Here is a 21,095-nt window from a genome sequence, read left to right on the forward strand (position 1 = left end):
ATTTTCGGTACATTAAAATTATACATAATAATGAGCTTCATTGATCACTTTCATTTTCTAATAGAATCATTTTCTTCTTTTTTTCTCTTCATTCATTCATGTTTTTTCTTCTATTTCTTTCTTTTTTTTTTCTTTCTTTGGTGCTAAGGTATTGAATCCATAGCCTTGTATATGCTAAGAATGCACTCTACCACTTGAGCTATACCCGCAGTCTAGCAATCACTAGCTGCTTTCCTTTATAGATTTACCACTTTGATATGTATCTCTAAATATTATATTTATTTTAATCAGATAAATGGGCCAACTATATTCTTTTATATTTGGTTTCTTCCAACATCACTTTTTGTTAGATTTATCCTCATTGCAACATGAAATTACAGTTGCTTCAGATTATTGTAGAGTATTGCATTGCATAACTATATCACAATTTGTTTACCCGTTTTACTGTTAATTGATATTGGAGTGCTTCTAGGTTGTGGCTATTATAAATATTGCTGCTCACTGCAAAACCATGTGCTGATTAATGATGTAGATATGTTCTGAGAATTGCATCATTTGGTGATTCTGTCATTGTGTGAACATCACAGAGAGTACTTATATAAACTAAGATGGCTACAATGTCATGAGGTGATATAATCTAATGGGACCACCATCTATATGCAGTTTAGTGATAACTGAAATGTTATATGGCACATGACTATATTTTTTTTCTATAAAGCCTACATTAGAAGTAAATTTATGGGCCAAATAATATGAAGTGATGTAATTTTCTTGGATAGTTATAAGTAGTTTGCTATAGTAGTTGTACCTATTTTTTTCTCTCACTGTTAAAAGAGTTTCAGTTACTATGTATCCTTGTCTAACGTGTATATTATTAAGCTCTCTGCTTTAGGCATTATGCTGGGGTGTGTGAATTTAGTATTGCAGCTTTTTTGTGTGTATGTGTGTTTTGTTTGGTTTGGTTTGGCTTGGTACCAGGGATTGAACAGAGGGCCTCAACACTGAGTCACATCCCCGGCCTGTTTCATTTATTTATTTATTGAGATAGGGTCTCACTAAGTTGCTTAGGGCCTCATATGTTGATAAGGCTGGTTTTGAACTTATTATCCTCCTGTCTCAGATTCCAGAATTGCAGGAATTATAGGCCTGTACCACTGTGCCTGGCTGCAGTATTCTTTCTTTAATGCTATTGTTTCATAAGCAGAAATTCTTAATTTTTTTTAAAAAAAAATTTAGTTATAGATGAACACGATGCCTTTATTTATGTATTTTTATGTGATGCTGAGAATCAAACCCAGTGCCTCACATGTGCTAGGTAAGCACTCTACCACTGAGCCACAACCCCAATCCAGAAATTCTTAATTTTAATGTAGTCATTTATATCAGTCTTTTCCTTTGGCTGGGCGCCATTATGCATGCCTTAATCCCAGTGACTCAAGTGGCTGAGGCAGGAGGATCACAAGTTCAAGGCCAGTCTCAGCAATTTAGTGGGAACCTGCCTCAAAAAATAAAAAGGGCTGGGGATGGAGCTCAGTAGTAAAGCAGCCCTGGGTTCAATCCCCAATATCAAAAACTGAAAAATAAATAAAAATATATTTTCATTTGTAATTGGTGCTTTTTGTGTACTTACAAGTAAATTTTTTCCAAATCCAAGATCCTAACAATATTCTCTTAATTGATCTTTGAAGAGACAAATCGAAGGACTGATATGTTATATTTCTCCCTCAAATAACTGAACACAATGGAAAATCTAGTTGATATTAGAGACTGAACTCCAAAGGATTCTCCATTGCAAAAAAAGGAAAATCAAAATAAGATAAACAACAATAACAACAACAACCTATTTCCTGGGTCAGGAAACTATACAGAACCCTCATTATTGTCTGCATTTGTTCTAGAAAAATACAAAGCTTTAACAGGATGATGTCCTTGCCTATTAGTTTTCTTGGTTCATGGTTCATTGTGTGTAGTCTTCTTACATCTTACCTTGAATATTTCCCCACTTTTATTTTTCATTTTATATTTATACACTGTGACATTGTGTTCTCAGCATGAAAATCTTCTAAAAACATTATTTCCTCTCATATTCAGATCTACAATCCACAGGGAATTGATTTCTAGTGTTTGATGTAAAGGAGCAATTCCAGCGTAATTTATCAAAAAAAAAAAAAAAAAAAACTGTCCTCACACCACTGCTCTGGGGTACTAGACTGGGGAAAAAAACAAGTTCATGAATCTATTTTATTTTTAATATTTATTTTTTAGTTGTAGTTGAACAACAACAATTATTTATTTTTATGTGGTTCTGAGGATTGAACCCAGGGCCCGGCACGTGCCAGTGGAGCGCTCTAACACTGAGCCACAACTCCAGCCCCATGAATCTATTTTTGATCTCTCTATTCTATCCCACTGGTCTGTCAATCTCTTTGCTAACTCCACACTTTAAAATAATGCTTGACCTACCACACAACAAGTGCTGATGCCTGGTTTTCATTCTTCAGAGGTTTTTGGTAGCCTGTGTGAGGCTCTTTGTTTGATCTCAGCACTCAATAAATAAGTAAACAAAAGATTTTTGTTATTCTTTTTTTAAAATATTTGTTTATTTACACATAGGCACAATATCTTTATTTTGTTTATTTATTTTTATGTGGTACTGAGGATCGAACCCAGGGTCTCACACGTGAGAGGCGAACGCTCTACCACTGAGCCATAATCCCAGCCGGGTTTTGGTTATTCTTAATCATTTGCATTCCACATAAAATCTGAATGAATTTCTCTAATTCTTCTCAAAAATAGGGTAGCTTTCTGCTTCACACTCCATTGAATAAATATATCAATTTAGGATGACTTGATAGCTTTACAATTGAGCTATTTATTTATTTTTGTGGTATTGGGAATTAAACCCAGGGGCACTTTATCACTAAGCAACATACTCAGTGATTTTTTGAGACAGGATCTCACTAAATTGCCCAGGCTGGCCTCAAACATGATCTTCCTGCCTCAGCCTCCCAAATTGCAAGGATTATAGGCATGCACCATTACACCCAGCAATACTGAGCTTTTTAAATCCTTTAACCTGATATCTCTCCATATATTTAGGTCTTTCATAATTCCCTCAGGAAGTTGTATAGTTTTCTATACAAAATCTTCCACATACTTATTAGCTTTGTTCTTAGAAACTTTATATTTAAAAAATTTTTTTTAGTTGTTGATGGACCTTTAGTTTATTTTGTTTATATGTAGTGCTGAGAATTGAACCCAGAGCTTTATACATGCTAGGCAAGCACTCTACCACTGAGCTACAACCCCAGCCTAGCACTTGATATTTTTGATATTATTGTAAATATATTATTATTTTGTGGCATAAATATATAACCAGTTTAAATTTGATTGACTTTTAATAATTTTAAATGAGATTTTTTAATATTTCATTTTGTTAATGACTGCTATATAGAAATGAAATTGACACTGTATCCAGAAACTAAGCTAAACTATCTCATAAATTCTAACAATTTTTAAAATAGATAATATCATCTAGGTTGAGGCTGGTGTATTTATTGCTACCACGATCCCATGGCTTCCTTGCTATGAAGTCACCATGGCTATATCCCCCATTAGAGCCATGGGCCTGTCACACAGTCCTCTGCATAGGGCTATCTTTTCTGAGTTTTAATAATTTATTAATTCCTTGCTTATAAGGCTTAGAGTTAGTAACAGCTTCCAATAGTTTTAACCCAAGCATAGTATCTTTTGTGATTTCACTAAACCTTGCTCACAGCTTTGTTAATAATCCCTTTATTGGGCTAGGGATATAACTCAGTTCACAGAGCTCTTGCCTGGCATACCTAATGCACTGGGTTTGATCCCCAGCACTGTAAAAAACAAATGAAATAATCCTTTATTAAACTTGTCTGGGTTGAGCTGGGTGCAGTAGTACACATCTGTAATCCCAGATGTTCCACAAGCTCAGGCAGTAGGATCCCACATCTGAGGCTAGCCTGGCCAATTAAGCAAGACCCTGTCTTAAGATAACAAATAGTGCTGGGAACAGTGGCTCAAGCCTGTAATCCTAGCACCTCAGGAGGCTGAGGCAAGAGGACTTCGAGTTCAAAACCTGCCTCAGCAATTTAGCGAGACCCTAAACAACTCAGCAAGATCCTGTCTCTAAATAAAATATAAAAAGAGCTGAGGGGCCAGGAGTTGTAGTTTAGTGGTAGAGCACTTGCTTAACTCATGTGAGGCACTGGGGGGTTTGATCCTCAGCACCACATAAAAATAAATAAATAAAATAAAGATATTGTGTCCATCTACAACTAAAAAAAAAAAAATTAAAAAGGGAGGGGGACTGGGATGCAGCTCAGTGGTTAAGTGCCCTTGGATTTAATCCCTGGAAAGAAAGAAAAGAAAAAAGAAATAAAGGGCTGGGGATGTGGCTCAAGTGGTAGTGTGCTCGCCTAGCATGCATAAGGCACTGGGTTTGATTCTCAGCACCAAGTAAAAATAAAATAAGGATATTGTGTCCACCTAAAATTAATAAATAAATAAAAGAAATAGAAAAAGGACTGGGATATGACTTAGCTATAGAGTACCCTAGGCTTTTTCCCCAGTGTAAGGAAAAACAAAACAAACTAAAAACCTGACCTATTCAATTCTAGTTTTTAATCTTTTTCCTGCTAAGACACTAATTAATATGTTTTCTTCTATACTTCCCATCTTTTTGCCTTTCCTTGGTTAATTATGTTTGTTTTATGGTGCTAGGGATTGAACCCAGGACCTTACACATGCTAGGCAAGGACTCTACCACTGAGTTATATCTCTAGCCCTTATATGATTTTCTTCTGATTCACTCTCCATATCATAAAATCTATCTCAGCTGTGTCTAATATACTGAAGAATCCATAAACCAATTTCTTGGTTTTATTTATATCATTTTTCAATTCTAGAATTTCTACTGACTCTTTTCTTGATTCTGTAATGATACTTTTTAATTTCTCAAGTTGTAGTTACTTGCTTATTCATAATAGGTATCTGGTAATACTACTACCTGCAGAACCTAGGACCTATTTTTTGTTGTTTGTGGTAGTTTGTATTCATGGGATTTGTCTCCTTGTGAGACTGAGTGAATGCTAGACAATGCAATATTTTAAATATTTGTAGAAATATTTGTGGATATAGTTTACCTTTCTGTATATTCCTTTAGAGATTATTTATAATTGCATAGCAATGGCACTAATGTGATATAGGTATTGGGATATGACTTCATGTTATCTGTGTGATGCCAAGCATAGCTGAAGTCCATGCAGGTTTTCCTTTCTACAAATTTATCTTTTCTTCCACAGAGAGCCCTGTAATGTCTCAAAACAAAGCCTGAAATGGTCTCCTTCCTTTAGCACATCCTAGTCTTCAAATTTTGTACCTTTGGGTAGGTGCCATGGTGCACACCTATATATTAATCTCATCAATTTAGGAGTTTGAGGCAGGATGTCAGCCTGGGCAACCTAGTGAGACCTCTCAAAATAAAAAATAAAGAGAGCTAGGAATGTAGCTCAATGGCAAAGCACCCTTGGGTTCTATCTCTAGTACCATGAAAAGATTTTCTTTTTTCCTTTTGTATCTTTGACTCTCAAATCATTCAAATATGATGTTCAATATCTCAACAGCTTTAGAACATTAGCGAATACCTCCTTCTACTCCAAATGATGGGCTCCTCTCACTTGATTTTGCTTTCAATTTTTTGCCCAGTAATTTCTCACTATCTTGTTAGTTCTTTGATGCTTTTGATATGTACATTTTAAAAATACATATTTGCTTAAGGATTTTGTATCTGATTTACTACCTCTGGCATAACCAGAAGCTATGCACTTTCCATTAAGAGACGAACACAATAATTCAACTGTTGCCAACAGGAAACAGCTGGGTCAAGTAAAGATGTTGCAAGATAAGAAATGTTTAAAAGTATATTCCATGGGCTGGAGATGTGGCTCAATCAGTAGCGCGCTCACCTGGCATGCGTGCGGCCCGGGTTCGATCCTCAGCACCACATACAAACAAAGATGTTGTGTCCTCAAAAACTGAAAAATAAATATCAAAAAGTTCTCGTTCTCTCTCTCTCTCTCTAAAATAAATAAATAAATAAATAAATAAATAAGTATATTCCAAAGTAGGAGTAAGGAATGATGGTGTTGAACAGGAAAATGGTTAGCAGAGTTTAAGTGCCCCCCCCCAAATTGATTAATGTTTCAGTTTAACATCAGAGTGTAAACTTCATAAGGGCAAGTCAGTTTCTGTTTTCATTAATCAGTATTGAGTGTACACTATATAGAAGCTCATACAATAATGAAATAAACAATGGAATAAACAGTATAAGATTGGGACTTAGCATTAGGACGAAGGAAGAAAACTCTTTGGGAATGCAAATAAACTTTGATGGAAAACAAGATGTCATAATTTTAAAACTGCAATGAATTTGAATCATTCTCGACCTTCAACTTACCCTGTGCTCTCAGACTAATTATTGACATTTTTTAAAAAATAGTTTTTAGTTTTGAAGGACCTTTATTTTATTCCTTTATTTATATGTGGTGCTGAGAATTGAACCCAGTGCCTCACACATGTGAGGCAAGCTCTCTACCAGTGAGCCACAAACCCAGCCCAATTACTGACATTTTTAATGCCAGATTTTACTTCCATAAAATAACCATCATTTGATCAACCCTAAAGGTTTTTTATTATAAGCTTTCAGAGCTCTATGTTCTATTTCTTCATTTCTCTAGCTACAGTTGCAATTTTACATGTTTTTATGATGGATTAATGTTTCAGTTTAAAATCAGAGTGTAAACTTCATAAGGGCAAGTCAGTTTCTGTTTTCATTAAAGTAATCAGAATTGAGTGTACACTCTGTAGGAGCTCATACATAATGAACAAGGTACGTAAGGTAATCATTACCTTCCCACAATTGATTTAAGATACATTTAAGATATCGAATATTCAATAGATATTTGTTGAATAAGATTTTATAGAATCAAAATAACATGAATGCCAAAAACTCAAATGGTAAGAGGTTTATACAAAAAATGTAGGTTCTTATTGCTTTTTGAAGATTATTTGTTACATGGAAAAAATATAAATATGTATATAAAATAGTTGTAGCTAGAACAGGTCAAATATTGGTCTTATCCATAACACTGTCTAGTGCATTTGCAAAGAATGGGAGATAAGACTATTAACTGTAGGAAAAATGAAATGGAATATATCCAAACAATAAGCTGAATATTGAGAAAAAACTCTCATATTTCTTAACTTAAGATACTAAAATATGGTAACAAAAAATTGTACCAAAGAAACATTCATTGAAAAGTGAATTATTTAAAAATAATACTCATAGGTTAAATGGCAAAGTTAAATATTCTATGTTAAAAGTGACATTTTCTCCATTTTATATTTTCTCTACTAAAAACAAACAAACAGGGCTGGGGATGTGGCTCAAGCGGTAGCGCGCTCGCCTGGCATGCGTGCGGCCCGGGTTCGATCCTCAGCACCACATACCAACAAAGATGTTGTGTCCGCCGAGAACTAAAAAATAAATATTAAAAATTCTCTCTCTCTCTCTCTCTCCTCTCTCACTCTATCTTTAAAAAAAAAAAAAAAACAAACAAACAAACAAAAGAACCCATAGATTTGTGTATGGGTCTCCCCCACAAGTTATCATGAGTAACTTCAAATCTATTTTTTAAATGTTTAAGCACTGTAAAATTTATTATATCCCCCCAATTAGTAACATTTTGCTACATTTATTTTAATGATTGATAACATATTGCCAGTTGCTTTTTCTCTTTCCCCCAATCACAAGTAAACTGCAGAAAGAATGACAGAACACCTTCCAAGAATGTCAGCATCCATCACTTAAGAACTAGGACATTTTACATAATTATATCACACTCCAAATATTTTACATTGGTATAATGACAAAATCTAATATGTCAAGACTCCCAATCATCACAAATTTTCTAATTGTCCCCTTGGTAGCCACCTTCCTCCTCACTTTGATTCAGGATCCAAAACAAAATCACACATTCAATTTAGCTGTCTAGTCATTTTTATTCTAACAGTTTGAATATTTGGGGGTTTTGTTTGTTTATTTGTTATGCAATGCTAGGGACTGAACCCAGGACAATGGTAGGCAAGAGCTCTACTATTGAGCTACATCCCCAGCTAGTCATTTTTATTCTACAGCAATTCTATTGCTTTCATTTTCACAATACTGCTCTTTTTAAAGAGTCCAGAAGATCGGTTATTTCAACTACAATTGTCTGATTGTCTTTATCAGATTCAGGTTAAATACTCTCAGCATTTTGGCTAGTGATGTTATAGCTTCCTCAAGTGCATTAGATCAGAAGTAATAGATACCTATTTTAAGGTAACTTCTTTATAGATTTTTTGTTTTGTTTTCTTAAAAGACAGTCAAATAAAAATCCATTCCCTTTAAACATACTGCTAGTTTTGGGTTGCTGTAACACACCCTACCCCCATTCCTGCTTCTAACCTATACACAGAAAGTAGCTGGGCATGGTGGCCATGCCATAATCCTAGAGACTTGGGAGGCAGAGGCAGGAGGATTGCAAGTTCAAGGCCAGCCTCAGCAATTTAGTAAGATCCTGTCTCTAAATAAATAAATAAATAAATATAAAAAGGATAGGGATGTGGTTCAGTGGTTAAACACCCCTGGGTTCAGTCTTCAGTACCAAAAATTAAATATAAGAATAAATAAATAAAGTGTCCACAGGAAGAGTGGGAAAGACATTGGGTTGAAATCTGACATTTAAAGCAAACGGGCCAATAGTTACTTGTTGGCCCCTTAGTAAACCTTTTAAAATCTTTATTTACATGAGAGTGGAGGGGAGTGAGCCAAATTATGAGACAGAGGGAGAAGAGATTGGGCCAGAAAATTTCCAAAGAGCCTTTGAATTCTAAAACTCATAACTGTGAAACCAATGTTTTCGTAGAGATAGAACTGGATTTTGAATCAGGAGGCTGGGATCAGGAGCACAGCTATGCCACCTACCAGCTGTGTGAACATGGACAAGTCATTTAATCTCTCTAAGCCTTGGAGAGATTTACCTCGTAGAGTTGGGAAGGATTAAGGGGGTTACTGTATGTCAAAGTGTCTTAGAAACCGTGAAGAACTATTTGAACGTCAGGAATTATTTTAAATAACATAATTATTTTATAATTATAATTATATAATTATTTATATAATAATTATTTTATAAAGTCTTCCTCCTTTTGAGCTAATTATTCGATAAAAAAAATTTTTAAAAGCAACCTAAAGTGAGTCCTGACCTCATCAATTTCAGTTTTAAAACCAGGAAATGATTGGGGGAGGGGGTGTGGGGGGAGCGGGGAGAGGCAGGAAATGCCAGACTATATAATCGTGCATCATACTCAGTTTATAGAACTTATAGTTTCATTCCATCAATGTGTTGATAATTAATTATACTGGCTAAAATTAGGAATAGGTACTCACTTGTTCTGATCGGTCTTCCATAAGGTCACCGTTCTTGGAATCCCAAAGTTTGAGGGACAAAACAGTGAACATCGCATATGATTATGGCAACAAGTATTTTAAAACTGATTTCCTCATTCAGTAAACAGTTTCGTGTTAAGTCGTCGGGTCCACCATGGAGGATGGCAAACCGAGGCACGTAACAAGTGGAAGTTTTCCTGGTTTTCAAGCAAGGAGGGGGAGCCCTGAAATAAAGTAAGCTTTAGTGGGTTGAAAGCATGACATTTTTCTCTGAGACAGACAGTGTCGCACAGGACGGCCCTAGGTTTGGAGTGGAACTCGGGGACCCCAGTTCATTAGTGCCCACTGGCCATATTTTTTCGATTATTCAGCAGAACTGAATAAGTATTTCCCTGCGAGAGGTTCGGCGCGTGCACACGCCCCCTTCGTCTGTGTTGAGTAACGAGCGAACTATCTATGCCTGGTAGCGTCCAGCCCACTGCTGTTGCTCAAAACTCGAGACGTTGCAAGAAAATGGCTAACGAAGCCGCGGGGAACCGCGGCGCGACGGACGTTGGTGCGGTTGGACGTGGCTGACCTCGCAGCCCACGCAGCGGGGTCGCACTGCCCAAGTGGCCGCAGCCGGCTTCGCGGAGCGCGCCTCCTCTGTCCCCGCGCCAGTTTGCGCACGCGCGCCCGTCATCCGGGTGCCGGCTGCGGCTGCAGGTTGCGCCGGGGTGGCGGACCGGGGGCGGGGCCAGCGGCTCATTGTGCGCAGCGCTGCGCGGCGCCGCCGGCCGCCGAGGCCTGGGTGGAAGTTGGCGCTGCTGCCGCCGCCCTGCAGCCCACTCGCTGCCTCGGCAGCGCGCTGCTCTTCTAAGATGGCTGCCGCTACCGGTGCTGTGGCAGCCTCGGCTGCCCCGGGTCAGGCGGAAGGTAAAAAGATCACCGATCTGCGGGTCATCGATCTCAAGTCCGAGCTGAAGCGGCGGAACTTAGACATCACCGGAGTCAAGACTGTGCTGGTCTCCCGACTCAAGCAGGTGAGGCCCGGCGAGATCCGCGAAGAGAAGCTTAGGCCGCGCCTCGGCGCCCCCCTTCCGCCGCAGACCCTGGCTGCCCGCAGCCGCCAAGACCCGCGGGGCAGCGCTGTAGGGAGGCCCCGGGCGGTGCCCGCGTGCGCGAGGAGGGCGAAGACCCTCCCGTGTCGCCCCCGCCCCCGCGCGCCGGGCCGGGCCTGCGACGGGCCCGCGAGCCACCCGGGACCGGCCGCCGCAGCCGAGCGCGCCCCGCCTCCCCCGGGACGTCCCCGCCGGGCTGCGAGGGCAGCGGCCGGCCGGCGCGGCCTCCCAAGGGCGATCGTGGAGACCTGGGAGGCGCTGGATTCCCAGCCTTTAGCCATGGTGAGCGTGTGCATTTCTTGGGCTCGGAGGGAATGGTTACTTTGGTGACTTCTGCGAAGTTACCGTTTAATTGTGCCCAACCGTTTCCTCCCCATCTTGGGGGTAATTGGTAGTGGGAGTTGATGGGTGGGTGAGAAAAAGGTCTTGTTTTCCTCTGGGCTTTTAGTTTTTGTATCAGTATAATAACCGTTTTCATCCCTGATTAGCTTTCTGGTTTATTTGAGCGGTGGAATTGTAGTAGAGGAGCAGTAAGTTTGCGCTATAGAGATCAAGGAAGAAAAAAAAAAAACTAGTTATTTCCTTTAGTAGATAGAAACTTTTCTGCAATAGAGCATATTTAGATTTTTCTTCAGTACAATGATGTAAGCTATTTAATTATCGACTCGGTAGAATTTAAAGCTCCATGTGATTTTGATACCTAATATTTTTCCCCTGAAAGTTTCCTTCACTCTTTGGTGTAGCTTAATTTTTGAAGTCGGTTTATGAGATAACTGGCAATTCTAATGTCTTGAGGCTTGAGGTTTGCTAATTTTTTTCATTTCTTTTTTTATAAAATAAGTTTAGATAGATTGTGTAGCATATTAACTTCTCTTTCTAATGTAGGCTATTGAAGAGGAAGGAGGCGATCCAGATAATATTGAATTAACTGTTTCAACTGATACTCCAAACAAGAAACCAACCAAAGGCAAAGGTTGTTACGAGTTATGAACATATTTTAAAATATATTTTGGTTATATAACTTGCCTCTGCTCTTGTGCCACTTGCCCTGTTTATATAGTGCTACTCTTTGCTATTTCCCTCTGGCACTCTGCCTTCTTGGGTCAAGGAAGAAAAGTTACTGTTGCCAGGCTCTGTGTAACTTGTATCCTTTAAGATTCGGCTGAAGCTGATCAGAAAGTTAGAACAGTTCTTTATTGCTTCCATACAAAAGTGTAAAGTCAAGTTGCGTAATGATTCTTCATAGTGTGAAGACTTGGAAGAATAAAATCCACTTTAATATTGTCTACCTTGCCCCACAATTGGCAGAGTATTGATGGAATTCCTACCAAATCTTTCACCTTGGCTCCTTGCTGTTCTCTCTAGTTTTTTTAAAATTCTTTAACTTTAATGCTAGTATTTTGTTTGACTTGGTGAACTTAATTTGCATTTATGCCATTATACATTCTAATAATTTTCAGTGAAATTCAAAGAGACCTCACCAATTGTACTAACAAGGTAGGGGGGGGGAAATCATGATTAATTAGCTTTAAAAAAAGTTTGAAGTTATAGGAATGTTAAAGATTTTTATTTTATAACTTCTAAATTAGGCTAGGTATATTTCCAGGATATGGTGATTTAGTATATAGCTGAATAAACATTTTGGTAACACTTAGGTGTTTTTTGAAGCATCTGGTGAGTAAACTCTTTATTTGGATAATTGCAAATCCCTCCCTTCAAAGGACAGGCAGAGGGTGGACATGACTTATATCTGTATCCTAACCTGGTAGCTATCTATAGTTTCCATGCAGAATATGTCATGACATCTAAAGCATTTTGTTTTGTAATCATAACTTTCTTTACTGCTTTGTGTGATCCAAATGATACTACTACTACTGAGTGATTATAATTAGAAAAAAATAATTGAATTGGTTAATCTTGAAAAGAGGGACTTTGAACTTTATCCTTAAGGAAAACAGCATCTGGACTAGTCCAACTCACTATTTTGAGAGACCCCTGTTTGTGTCAAAAGGAAATTGAAAAGGGCTAAGAAGCATTTCCTGGGTGAGATGGGAATGGCAGAGGTGGAGATAGAATTTAGAAGAGTAAGAAGGGCTGTGGCTTTTAATGTAATGGGGACTCAGTGTAGCCCTTTGAGAGATACATTTGTATCACCTTGAAAGATACATTACTCTGTGTTTAGAGAAGCTTATGTCAAGATTCCTCTGCTGAGAAGTCAAATGGATCTTCTAAAATGGAGAAGTATAAAAATTAAAAAATAAGTATATTAAGAATTAACCATTTTTCTTAGGGTTTTGACTCATATCTTTTATTTGGCATGTTGTGATAATATGACAGATGCTGTGTACTAATCACAGTTCCAAGTTATTTGAGTTGACTATTAATGATTTTAGCATTTAGAGTAAATTTCATTTGATTTATTCAGTCCTCACCTACTTTTCTTTTTATATCCCCCTCCTTTTTTTTTTTACTAGAAACTTCATTTATCTTACCCTTAGAAATAATTTCAGCAATATACTTAAGGAATTTTTCAGTATCAGTATTTTTTAAAGAATAAGCATTTATTTTTGTCAGTGTGTTATTTTTTCCTTTGATAAAATTATAAAGAGGGCTGGGGATGTGGCTCAAGCGGTAGCACGCTCGCCTGGCATGCGTGCGGCCCAGGTTTGATCCTCAGCACCACATACAAAGATGTTGTGTCAGCCAAATACTAAAAATAAATAAATATTTTTTAAAAATAAGATTATAAGATACTTGAACTTTATTTTTTCCATAACTTTGATGTTAAGGTGTTATAAGGTCTTTAGAAGTTTGGTACAGACTACTGAGTACTTAATTAATAAGCCTTATTCTAGGACATGCATGACAAATAGCTCTAGTCTTCTTGAATTTCACCTACCATTATTCTGAATATTGTATAAATTACAAAGAGCATAGTGTAAAACCCCAAATCAGAACTTAGTTTGAATTAATTTACAATTAAGGTACCTGTAGATAAGATTATTATTTATATTTACTTTGTTATACAGGGGCTAAAACCCAGGTCCTCACCCATCCTAGGCAAGTGCTCTACCACGAGCTAATCTGCCAGCTCCCTAAGATTGTTTTAATTAAGAAGTTTGAAAAACATTTTTTAGAGATCAAACTTCTGTAAGGAAAATTGATCAAGATTGATATTTAATGTATTTTTAAAACTAAGTTTATAAACAAGTAAGTATTGGCTTTTTACCATTATGTCAGTTTTTCAGTCTAGTTGCTAAATTACTACATTGAACTATTTTTGCCAAATTTTATTACTTTGTGGTATCTATATTGAAAATAATTTCATCTTGGTCATGCCATTTTTCCCCCTTCAATTACTTTGTTTCTTTTACTGTGAAATTGGAAATTTTACTAGTTTATAAGACTCTTAGTTTTGAAATTTAATACTTACATATTATCAGAAGAAAGAACAAAAGCACTTTCTGTTAAAATATATACATAAATAATAGCTTATCTGGAAAGGTAATCCTTATGATATTTTTAAGGTAGCAAATAAAAGTTAAATGATAAGAAAGGAAGAAAGAAATTTCATGGAATTGGAAAAATTACTTTAGTGAAACATGGAGCTTATTCTTTTAGAAGATAAATATAGGGTAGCTTTTTCTTTTTTAAAAGTTGTATGTGCTGGGGGTTTTGCTCAACGGGGCAATCCCACTCTCACGTGTGCACACAATGAAAGCCTGTTAAAATGATTGTGCTTAGACATGTTAAAAGGAACCTACTTTTTTGTTGTTGTTGTTCTGGGGATTGAACCCAGGGGCACTTAACCACTGAGTCACATTCCAGACCTTTTATTTTTTATTTTGAGATAGAGTTGCTTAGGTCTTTGCTAAGTAGCTGAGGCTGGCCTGGAATTTGCAATCCTGGTATTACAGTTGTGTGCCACTGCACCCAACCTAAGAATACTGTGGAACTTTTTAAAATACAGTTATAAACACTTACTTGTAATAAGTGTTGATTATGTTATAGTGGGTTCTGGTATTTATAGTAACATTTATAAAATCTGTTTACATGTAGTAAATATAGTTGAACAGTTTGTGTCTTGGATTGTTTTTCCCTTCTGAGTCTTTTTTACAGTTTCTTTGCTAGGAGCCTTTTAATAAGTAACCTAGATGAAAGTTTTACCCAGTGAGATTTACTGTTGAATTATGTGGGCGTATGTCAAGAAAGCAGTTAAACAGGTAGAACTAATTCCTCATTAGCTTGTTGTAGAGATTATAAAGTCTTGGTTCATCTGTTAATGCAATATTATTTTTGTTTAGATTTTTAACTTTTAAAATTACCTATAAACTTCAGCAAAAGTTATGTGGTTAATCAGTATAGTATTCAGAATTATATATAATGGGTTTACTGATGTTGAAACTAATTTACAATATATTTATCACCAAAGCACTTTGATACTTTTTTCATTTTTTTAAAAATATCAATTATAATATTTATCAAGAATCCTGGTAGAGAGTTAAAATTCTCTGTTGCAGTACTTTTTCTGAATCAGTCATCTTCTAGGTATTCTGAATTAGAGACAGAGGAAGACTTTTTAGTCTTTATTCTCTTTGTTGATTTTGCAGGAATTACAGAAAAAATAAATATTTTCTTTTCTTTCTTTTTTTTTTTTTTTTTTTTTTTGGTACTGAGGATTGAACCCAGGAGTGCTTCACCACTGAGTTAAATCCCCAGCCCTTTTTATTTTTTATTTTGAGACAGGGTCTCACTAAATTCTAAGGCCTCACTAAATTGCTGAGGCTGGCCTCAAAACTTACCTCAGCTTGCTGAGTTGCTGGGATTACAGGCATATAGCACTATGCCCGGGGCAGGGGGTGGGGAATATATATATATATATATATATAAAATTTGTTGATGACATAAGAAAAGGTTTTAGTGAAGATGTTGAACAGTGGCTTAGACTTTATGGGTAGAATTTATTGATTGATTTAATCAACTATACTCTTGACTATAATAATAAGGGCCTTGGTGTTTTGTAGTTCCAGGAGTTAACTGTTCACATTGTAAAGTTCACAGCCTGAGTAGCTTTATATGGTATTCCTACTACCTCACAATACTAGTTTGCATTGTACCTTTATGGTAATGTTTTCCATGTTATAAGAGTGAAATGTTTCTATTTTAAAAATAAAATGATCCAGAAAAATACAAAAAAAGTGAAAATTGCTCTTAATTCCGCTACCCTTAATTTGTCATAAGGGTAACGATTTGTTGTTCTAAGGTGTGTGTAGGTATGTGTATAAGTGCTTGTAGGAAGTTTATTTTAAACATTGCCCTCCCACTTTTCAACAACTAGAATAGTTTCATACTATATACATGTTTTATTAATGGTAGAATTTAATTTTTTTCTTATCTGGAGAATCTGAAAATGATAACCTTCTTTATGCTTCTTTAGTTACATTCAATCATCTAAATAGTAGTCTACACTCTGCAATGCAGAGAGTCATTTGAACTTTTAAAAAATACAAGAGACACTAGGCTTATGTGTCCCCACTGAGATTGGATTTCCATTTCCCTGTTGTGGGCCCAGGAGTCATTTCTAGACGCATTGATTCTCAAATGCAACTAGAGTTAAGAACTATTGACTGTTCTAGATTAAAGCTTGAAATTTAACATCATTTCCATTCATCTCTCTTACCCCCTACCAGTCTCCAAAGTATTTTTTATACTTCACATTTTTCAAAAAACTTCTACATTGCTTTGTTTGATTCTTTCAACTATTCTGAGTGTTAAGCAGGACTTTTAAAAATTGATAGATATAAAAGTTAACCCATTAGGAACCCAGTTTTTATCACCTTTCAAAAATCTCCTATGTGGGGGGGGGGCTGGGGTTGTGACTCAGCGGTGGAACCCTTGCCTAGCATGCGCAAGGCCCTGGTTTCAGTCCTCAACTCCACATAAAAATAAATAAACAAACAAAATAAAGGTATTGTATCTAACCAAAAAAGAAATATTAAAAAAGAAATCTCTTATGTGTATGAGTGAATGCCAGAAATGTTCATCCTGGTCCACCCCACCATACACACACATACACAGATTGAGGATTTAACCCAGGGGTACTTTACCACCGAGCCCCAGTCCCTCCCCCACACCCCTTTTTTGAAACAGGATCTCACTAAATTGCTTATTCTGGTTATCTTATACATTTAAGAGAGTTTAAAATTATACTTTTGGTATTTCCAGATTTATTATAATGAATATAAACTATTTCGTAGCATGTATTTTTTCTTTCTTTCTTTCTTTCTTTGTCTTCCACATTCCCCTAAAAGTAGATTTTTTTTTTTTTTTTTTTTTTTTTTGGTAGTGGTGGTGGTATTAGAGATTAAATCCAGGGACATTCTACCTCTAAGCCATATCCCCAGCCCTATTTTTACTTTGAGACAGGGTCTTCTTAAGTTGCTGTGAGTGCCTTCAAACTTGCCATCTTCCTGCCTCAGCCTCCTGAGATTACAGGTGTGGGTTACTGCTCAAATTATAAGTAAATTTTTTTTTTTTAAAAATAAACTATTAGATGACTATATTTAAGACAGTGTACAAGTTGCTTTAGAGATATGGCTTCATTACTAAAATGCCATTGTAATAGAAGCTAAAACACAAGCAGTTTACACAAGGCATTGTCTTTGATTGTTTTAGGATATTTACTGCATGCACTTTGGGAGAGGTTGTAGCTGGAAGCATTAATATTGTTTCATTAGGCTTATTCTCTGAATCTTATGACTAAGCTTATTTTTTTTTAAGCATTTCATAGTAGCCTCTTGAATATTTAAAGAGTAAAGTTACTTGGCCACAGAATATTTTGGCAAAATTACTTTTTAAAAATCGACTTAATAAATGAATTTTGTTTGGGGAGGTACTTCTAAATTTAAAAAAGGAAATTGTAAACCCTTAGATGAAGAACCAGTTTTCCTTTGAAGGGAAAAATCAATTGGTGATCCATAATCCTTTTTTTATAATCCTGAAAAACAAAAGTTCTGAAAACCTTTGTTCAGGAAAGTTTTTTCTTACGTTTGGTGGCAAAAGTGATGGATAAAGTGATTTATCCATTTGATATGAATATGCATGCATTTAATTGATATGTGACTATGCATATATTTCATTGCCTAAATGTTTATATGATTGCTTGAAATACTATGCTAGAAGGCACTGGGAGATTTCACTTAATCTAAAATCCTAGAATTCTGAGCTCTGAAACATGTCTTGGCCCTAGCAGCTCACTTTCTGTGGACCTGTAGGAATTCACTTGTTAAGGTATGTTTCTAGTGAAAACTTTGGTATGTGGTTTTACTTTGCCATTTTATTTCAGACCCTAAAATCATGCAAAGAACATTTAAATAAATTTTATGTAACTTCAAAATTGTCATCTGTTGCTATGATACTACTATACTCCTTAAGTTGTGGTAGAGCGCTTGCCTTGTATGTGTGAGACACTGGATTCAATCCTTGGCACCACATTAAAAAAATCAGTTAATTAAAGGTATTATGTCCGTCTACAACTAAAAATATGGTTTTTAAAAATATGTGGGAGGTTAATCTTGCTTCCATTTGTATTTTGTTTTTTCAGACAATGTTTTCATATTTTCTAATTTTGTTCCTCAAAGCATTAAGTTAGGCTTGGTCTACATTAAACTTTCAGTTAGCCTCTTCATCGTGATCATGTTGCTTTGGGCCAATTCACATTTCTATGGCTTAGGCTAAATTCCTTGAAGAACAAAAGAGGTAGAGCTGTTTGTTGATTAATTGGTAGCAGGCACAGGGTTAAATGGAACACTAACTATATGAAAGTGTGCTAAAGGTAGTTTTACTTGTTGGATTGTAGAAGGAATTTGATTTTTCTTTAAGTCATCACTTGTGTGATTTCACAAATGTTAGGGACCTATAGAATCTGGTGGCATCATGAAAGTTAGTAGTATATAATCTTGCTGATAGGATGGGGTTGCACATGAGGGTAGTTTGACTGCTGTATCACCTCTTACCTTTGTCCCATTTGGTCCTGATAGAAGTCCAGACCTTGTTTACTTTGGACCAGTTGAAGCAGGTAGAAGTCCAGGCCTTGGGTCTAATATAGTGTCCAACCTAGGACTTACTCCAAGAAATAAATAATATTGAGCATCTCCTCATTCTTTTGTGTTGTACTGGGTTCTCAGCTGGATGATGCACATCATAAATTTTAACAATAAGCTGGGCACAGTGGAACACACCTGTAATCCCAGCATCTCCGGAGGCTAAGGCAGGAGGATCACAAGTTCAAACCAGCCTCACCAATTTAGTGAGGCCCTAAGCAACTTAGCAAGACCCTGTCTCAAAATAAAAAAAACAAAAAGGGCTAGGGATATGGCTCAGTGGCTAAGCAACCATGGGTTCAATCCTCAGTACCAATCAAACAAAAAAACAAGTGAGTTAGTTGGGGAGGGATATTATTTCTGTCAGAAAAGAAGGAAATTACAATGTAGTTTCTCAATCGTGATGTACAAAACAAGCCCAAAGTTAGATTATGGAAGCTAGTGTAAAATTTCAGTTTTCTTAAAACACTCTGTACCTATCAGGTTATTGCTCCAGTTTTGTCACTGTGCGTTTGGAAATCTTGTCCTCCTGGCTCATGGTATTTAAGTGTATAAGCAGATAACATTAAACATCTAGTGCTTTCATGTTATTTGGCCTATAGAAACAGTATGGAGTAGCAAAGTTAGACCTTTTGCATACCCTTCCTCTACCTCTTTGTTACCTGTGTGTCATATGCCATGTTGCGTCATCTCTCTGAATCTCACAGTTTTTAAATTTTATAGATGTGGCTTTTGGAACCTCTATGTTCAGCAAAAGAGATAACATTTAAGCAGCTGATACATTGTAGCCCCTGAAAACACTAATGGCTTCCAGGAGTGAAAGCAGACTGGGTTTAAATTTACTAGCTTTGTAATCTTTATTAATTTTTCAACCTCCATATTCTCTTTTATGAAAACATGTACATATATAAAGCATATGTCTTAGTGCCTGGCCTGTAGATGCAGCTTAAGCTGTAGTAGTGACTGCTGTTGTTTTTGTTGCTAGAGTGTAATTTGATTTTCCTTAAGTAAAGCAAGTGGGACTCACCATGGAGTGCACATAATCTATATAGTTTGTCATTATGCTGAGGGCTGCCTTTTCAAGATAATGTCTATGAGTTGTGTTTATTACCCGCTCCTTACTAGAATAATGTCTTTTAAGCAGGTCATAAGATGTAGTAAAAAATAATTTAGGACTAGAATTGAGAGACCTCATCTTCCTCTGCTAGTTAGAAGCAAGCTATTTAACCTCTGAGACTGATTTTCACTTTTGTAAAATTGTGATAAGCTGCTCCATGTACCATAGGGTGTTTGGTAAAATGAAGTGCACTTAAAAAAAAAAAATGCTTTGCAAATTGTAAAGCAGTTTTTGATTGCAAGGAGTAGGTTTAGCATCTGTGAATGATCTAAGGAGTTCTCCCCAAAGCTCTGTTCTATAGGTTATTTGATAGTACATTTATGGAAGAAAGAGCTCCAGAGGTTTTTTTCTGGTACCAGGAATTGAATGCTGAGATGCTTAATCGCTGAGATGCTTAACCACTGAGCCATATCCCCAGCCCTTTTTAATATTTTGTTTAGAGACAGGTCTCACTGAGTTGCTTAGTACCTTGTTAAATTGCTGAGATTGGCTTTGAACTCATGAATTATAGGCATATGCCACTGTTCCTGGCTTCCAGATTCTTAAAAAGTTTTTTTTCCCAAAAGATAGCATCTAAGATATTTTTATTATGATTTTTTTTTCCTCTAATGAGAACGAAGAATATAATGAGCTCTTTCTCATCTAGTACTCATTCCCCTCCCCCTCCACGCACACACACAGGAAAGGGACAGCTTTACTTTTTTTCCTTCTTCTTTAATGGATTAACTAAACATTTTCTTTATTTTTTTTCTCCCTTTACCCTTGTTTTGCAGTACTGGGGACTGAGCCCAGGAGTATTCTACCACTGAGCTATGGCTCCAGACCTTATTATTTTTTTATTTTGTGACAGAGTCACACCAAATTGCTGTGGCTGGCATCAAACTTTCCATCCTCCTGTCTCACCCTCCCAAGTATCTGGGATTACACACATGTACCACTAAGCCCAACTGATACACACTTGACGATGAATAGATTTTCTTAGCGGTTGCCCTTGTAGTAACTTCTAATTTGAGACTAATTTTAGACTTTTGGACAGAATAATAGATTTTTTTGGTGGTTGTGTGAAATTCTAACATAGAAATTAAACTTGATGACACAGGGAATGAAGACAATAATTGTAAAATTATTCTAAATAGGAAGTTCATACAACACTAAACATTCTCACAACTTGTTGGGTACTACTCAAGTAAAAGAAAAATCTCTGCTCCTGATCTTGTTTTTAACATACCTGGAAGGGCAATGACCTGTTTCCC

At 36.5% G+C, this 21,095-nt stretch overlaps 2 protein-coding genes across 18 annotated transcripts in view; one reads left to right on the top strand and one right to left on the bottom strand.

Annotated features, from left to right (window-relative positions):
• Positions 1 to 10,238, bottom strand: part of Rnf111 (ring finger protein 111) — a 126,884-nt gene extending 116,646 nt beyond the window's left edge. For all 6 annotated transcript variants that reach the window (XM_040273969.2, XM_040273968.2, XM_040273967.2 and 3 more), the window contains exon 1: positions 9,524 to 10,238. In XM_040273969.2, the coding sequence (XP_040129903.1) occupies positions 9,524 to 9,600 (77 nt within the window). In that variant the 5' untranslated portion in view covers positions 9,601 to 10,238. The remainder of the gene's footprint in view (positions 1 to 9,523) is intronic.
• Positions 10,239 to 10,268: 30 nt separating this feature from the next.
• The window catches only part of Sltm (SAFB like transcription modulator), a 44,656-nt gene continuing 33,829 nt past the window's right edge, over positions 10,269 to 21,095 (top strand). For 5 of the 12 annotated variants that reach the window (XM_078049543.1, XM_078049545.1, XM_078049547.1 and 2 more), the window contains exons 1-2: positions 10,271 to 10,545; positions 11,509 to 11,596. In XM_078049543.1, coding sequence (XP_077905669.1) covers positions 10,384 to 10,545; positions 11,509 to 11,596 — 250 coding nt within the window. In that variant the 5' untranslated portion in view covers positions 10,271 to 10,383. The other 7 variants (XM_078049539.1, XM_078049540.1, XM_078049542.1 and 4 more) reach the window with 5 other exon arrangements.

This window comes from Ictidomys tridecemlineatus, chromosome 5, assembly GCF_052094955.1.
Source record: "Ictidomys tridecemlineatus isolate mIctTri1 chromosome 5, mIctTri1.hap1, whole genome shotgun sequence".
NCBI lineage: Eukaryota > Metazoa > Chordata > Mammalia > Rodentia > Sciuridae > Ictidomys > Ictidomys tridecemlineatus.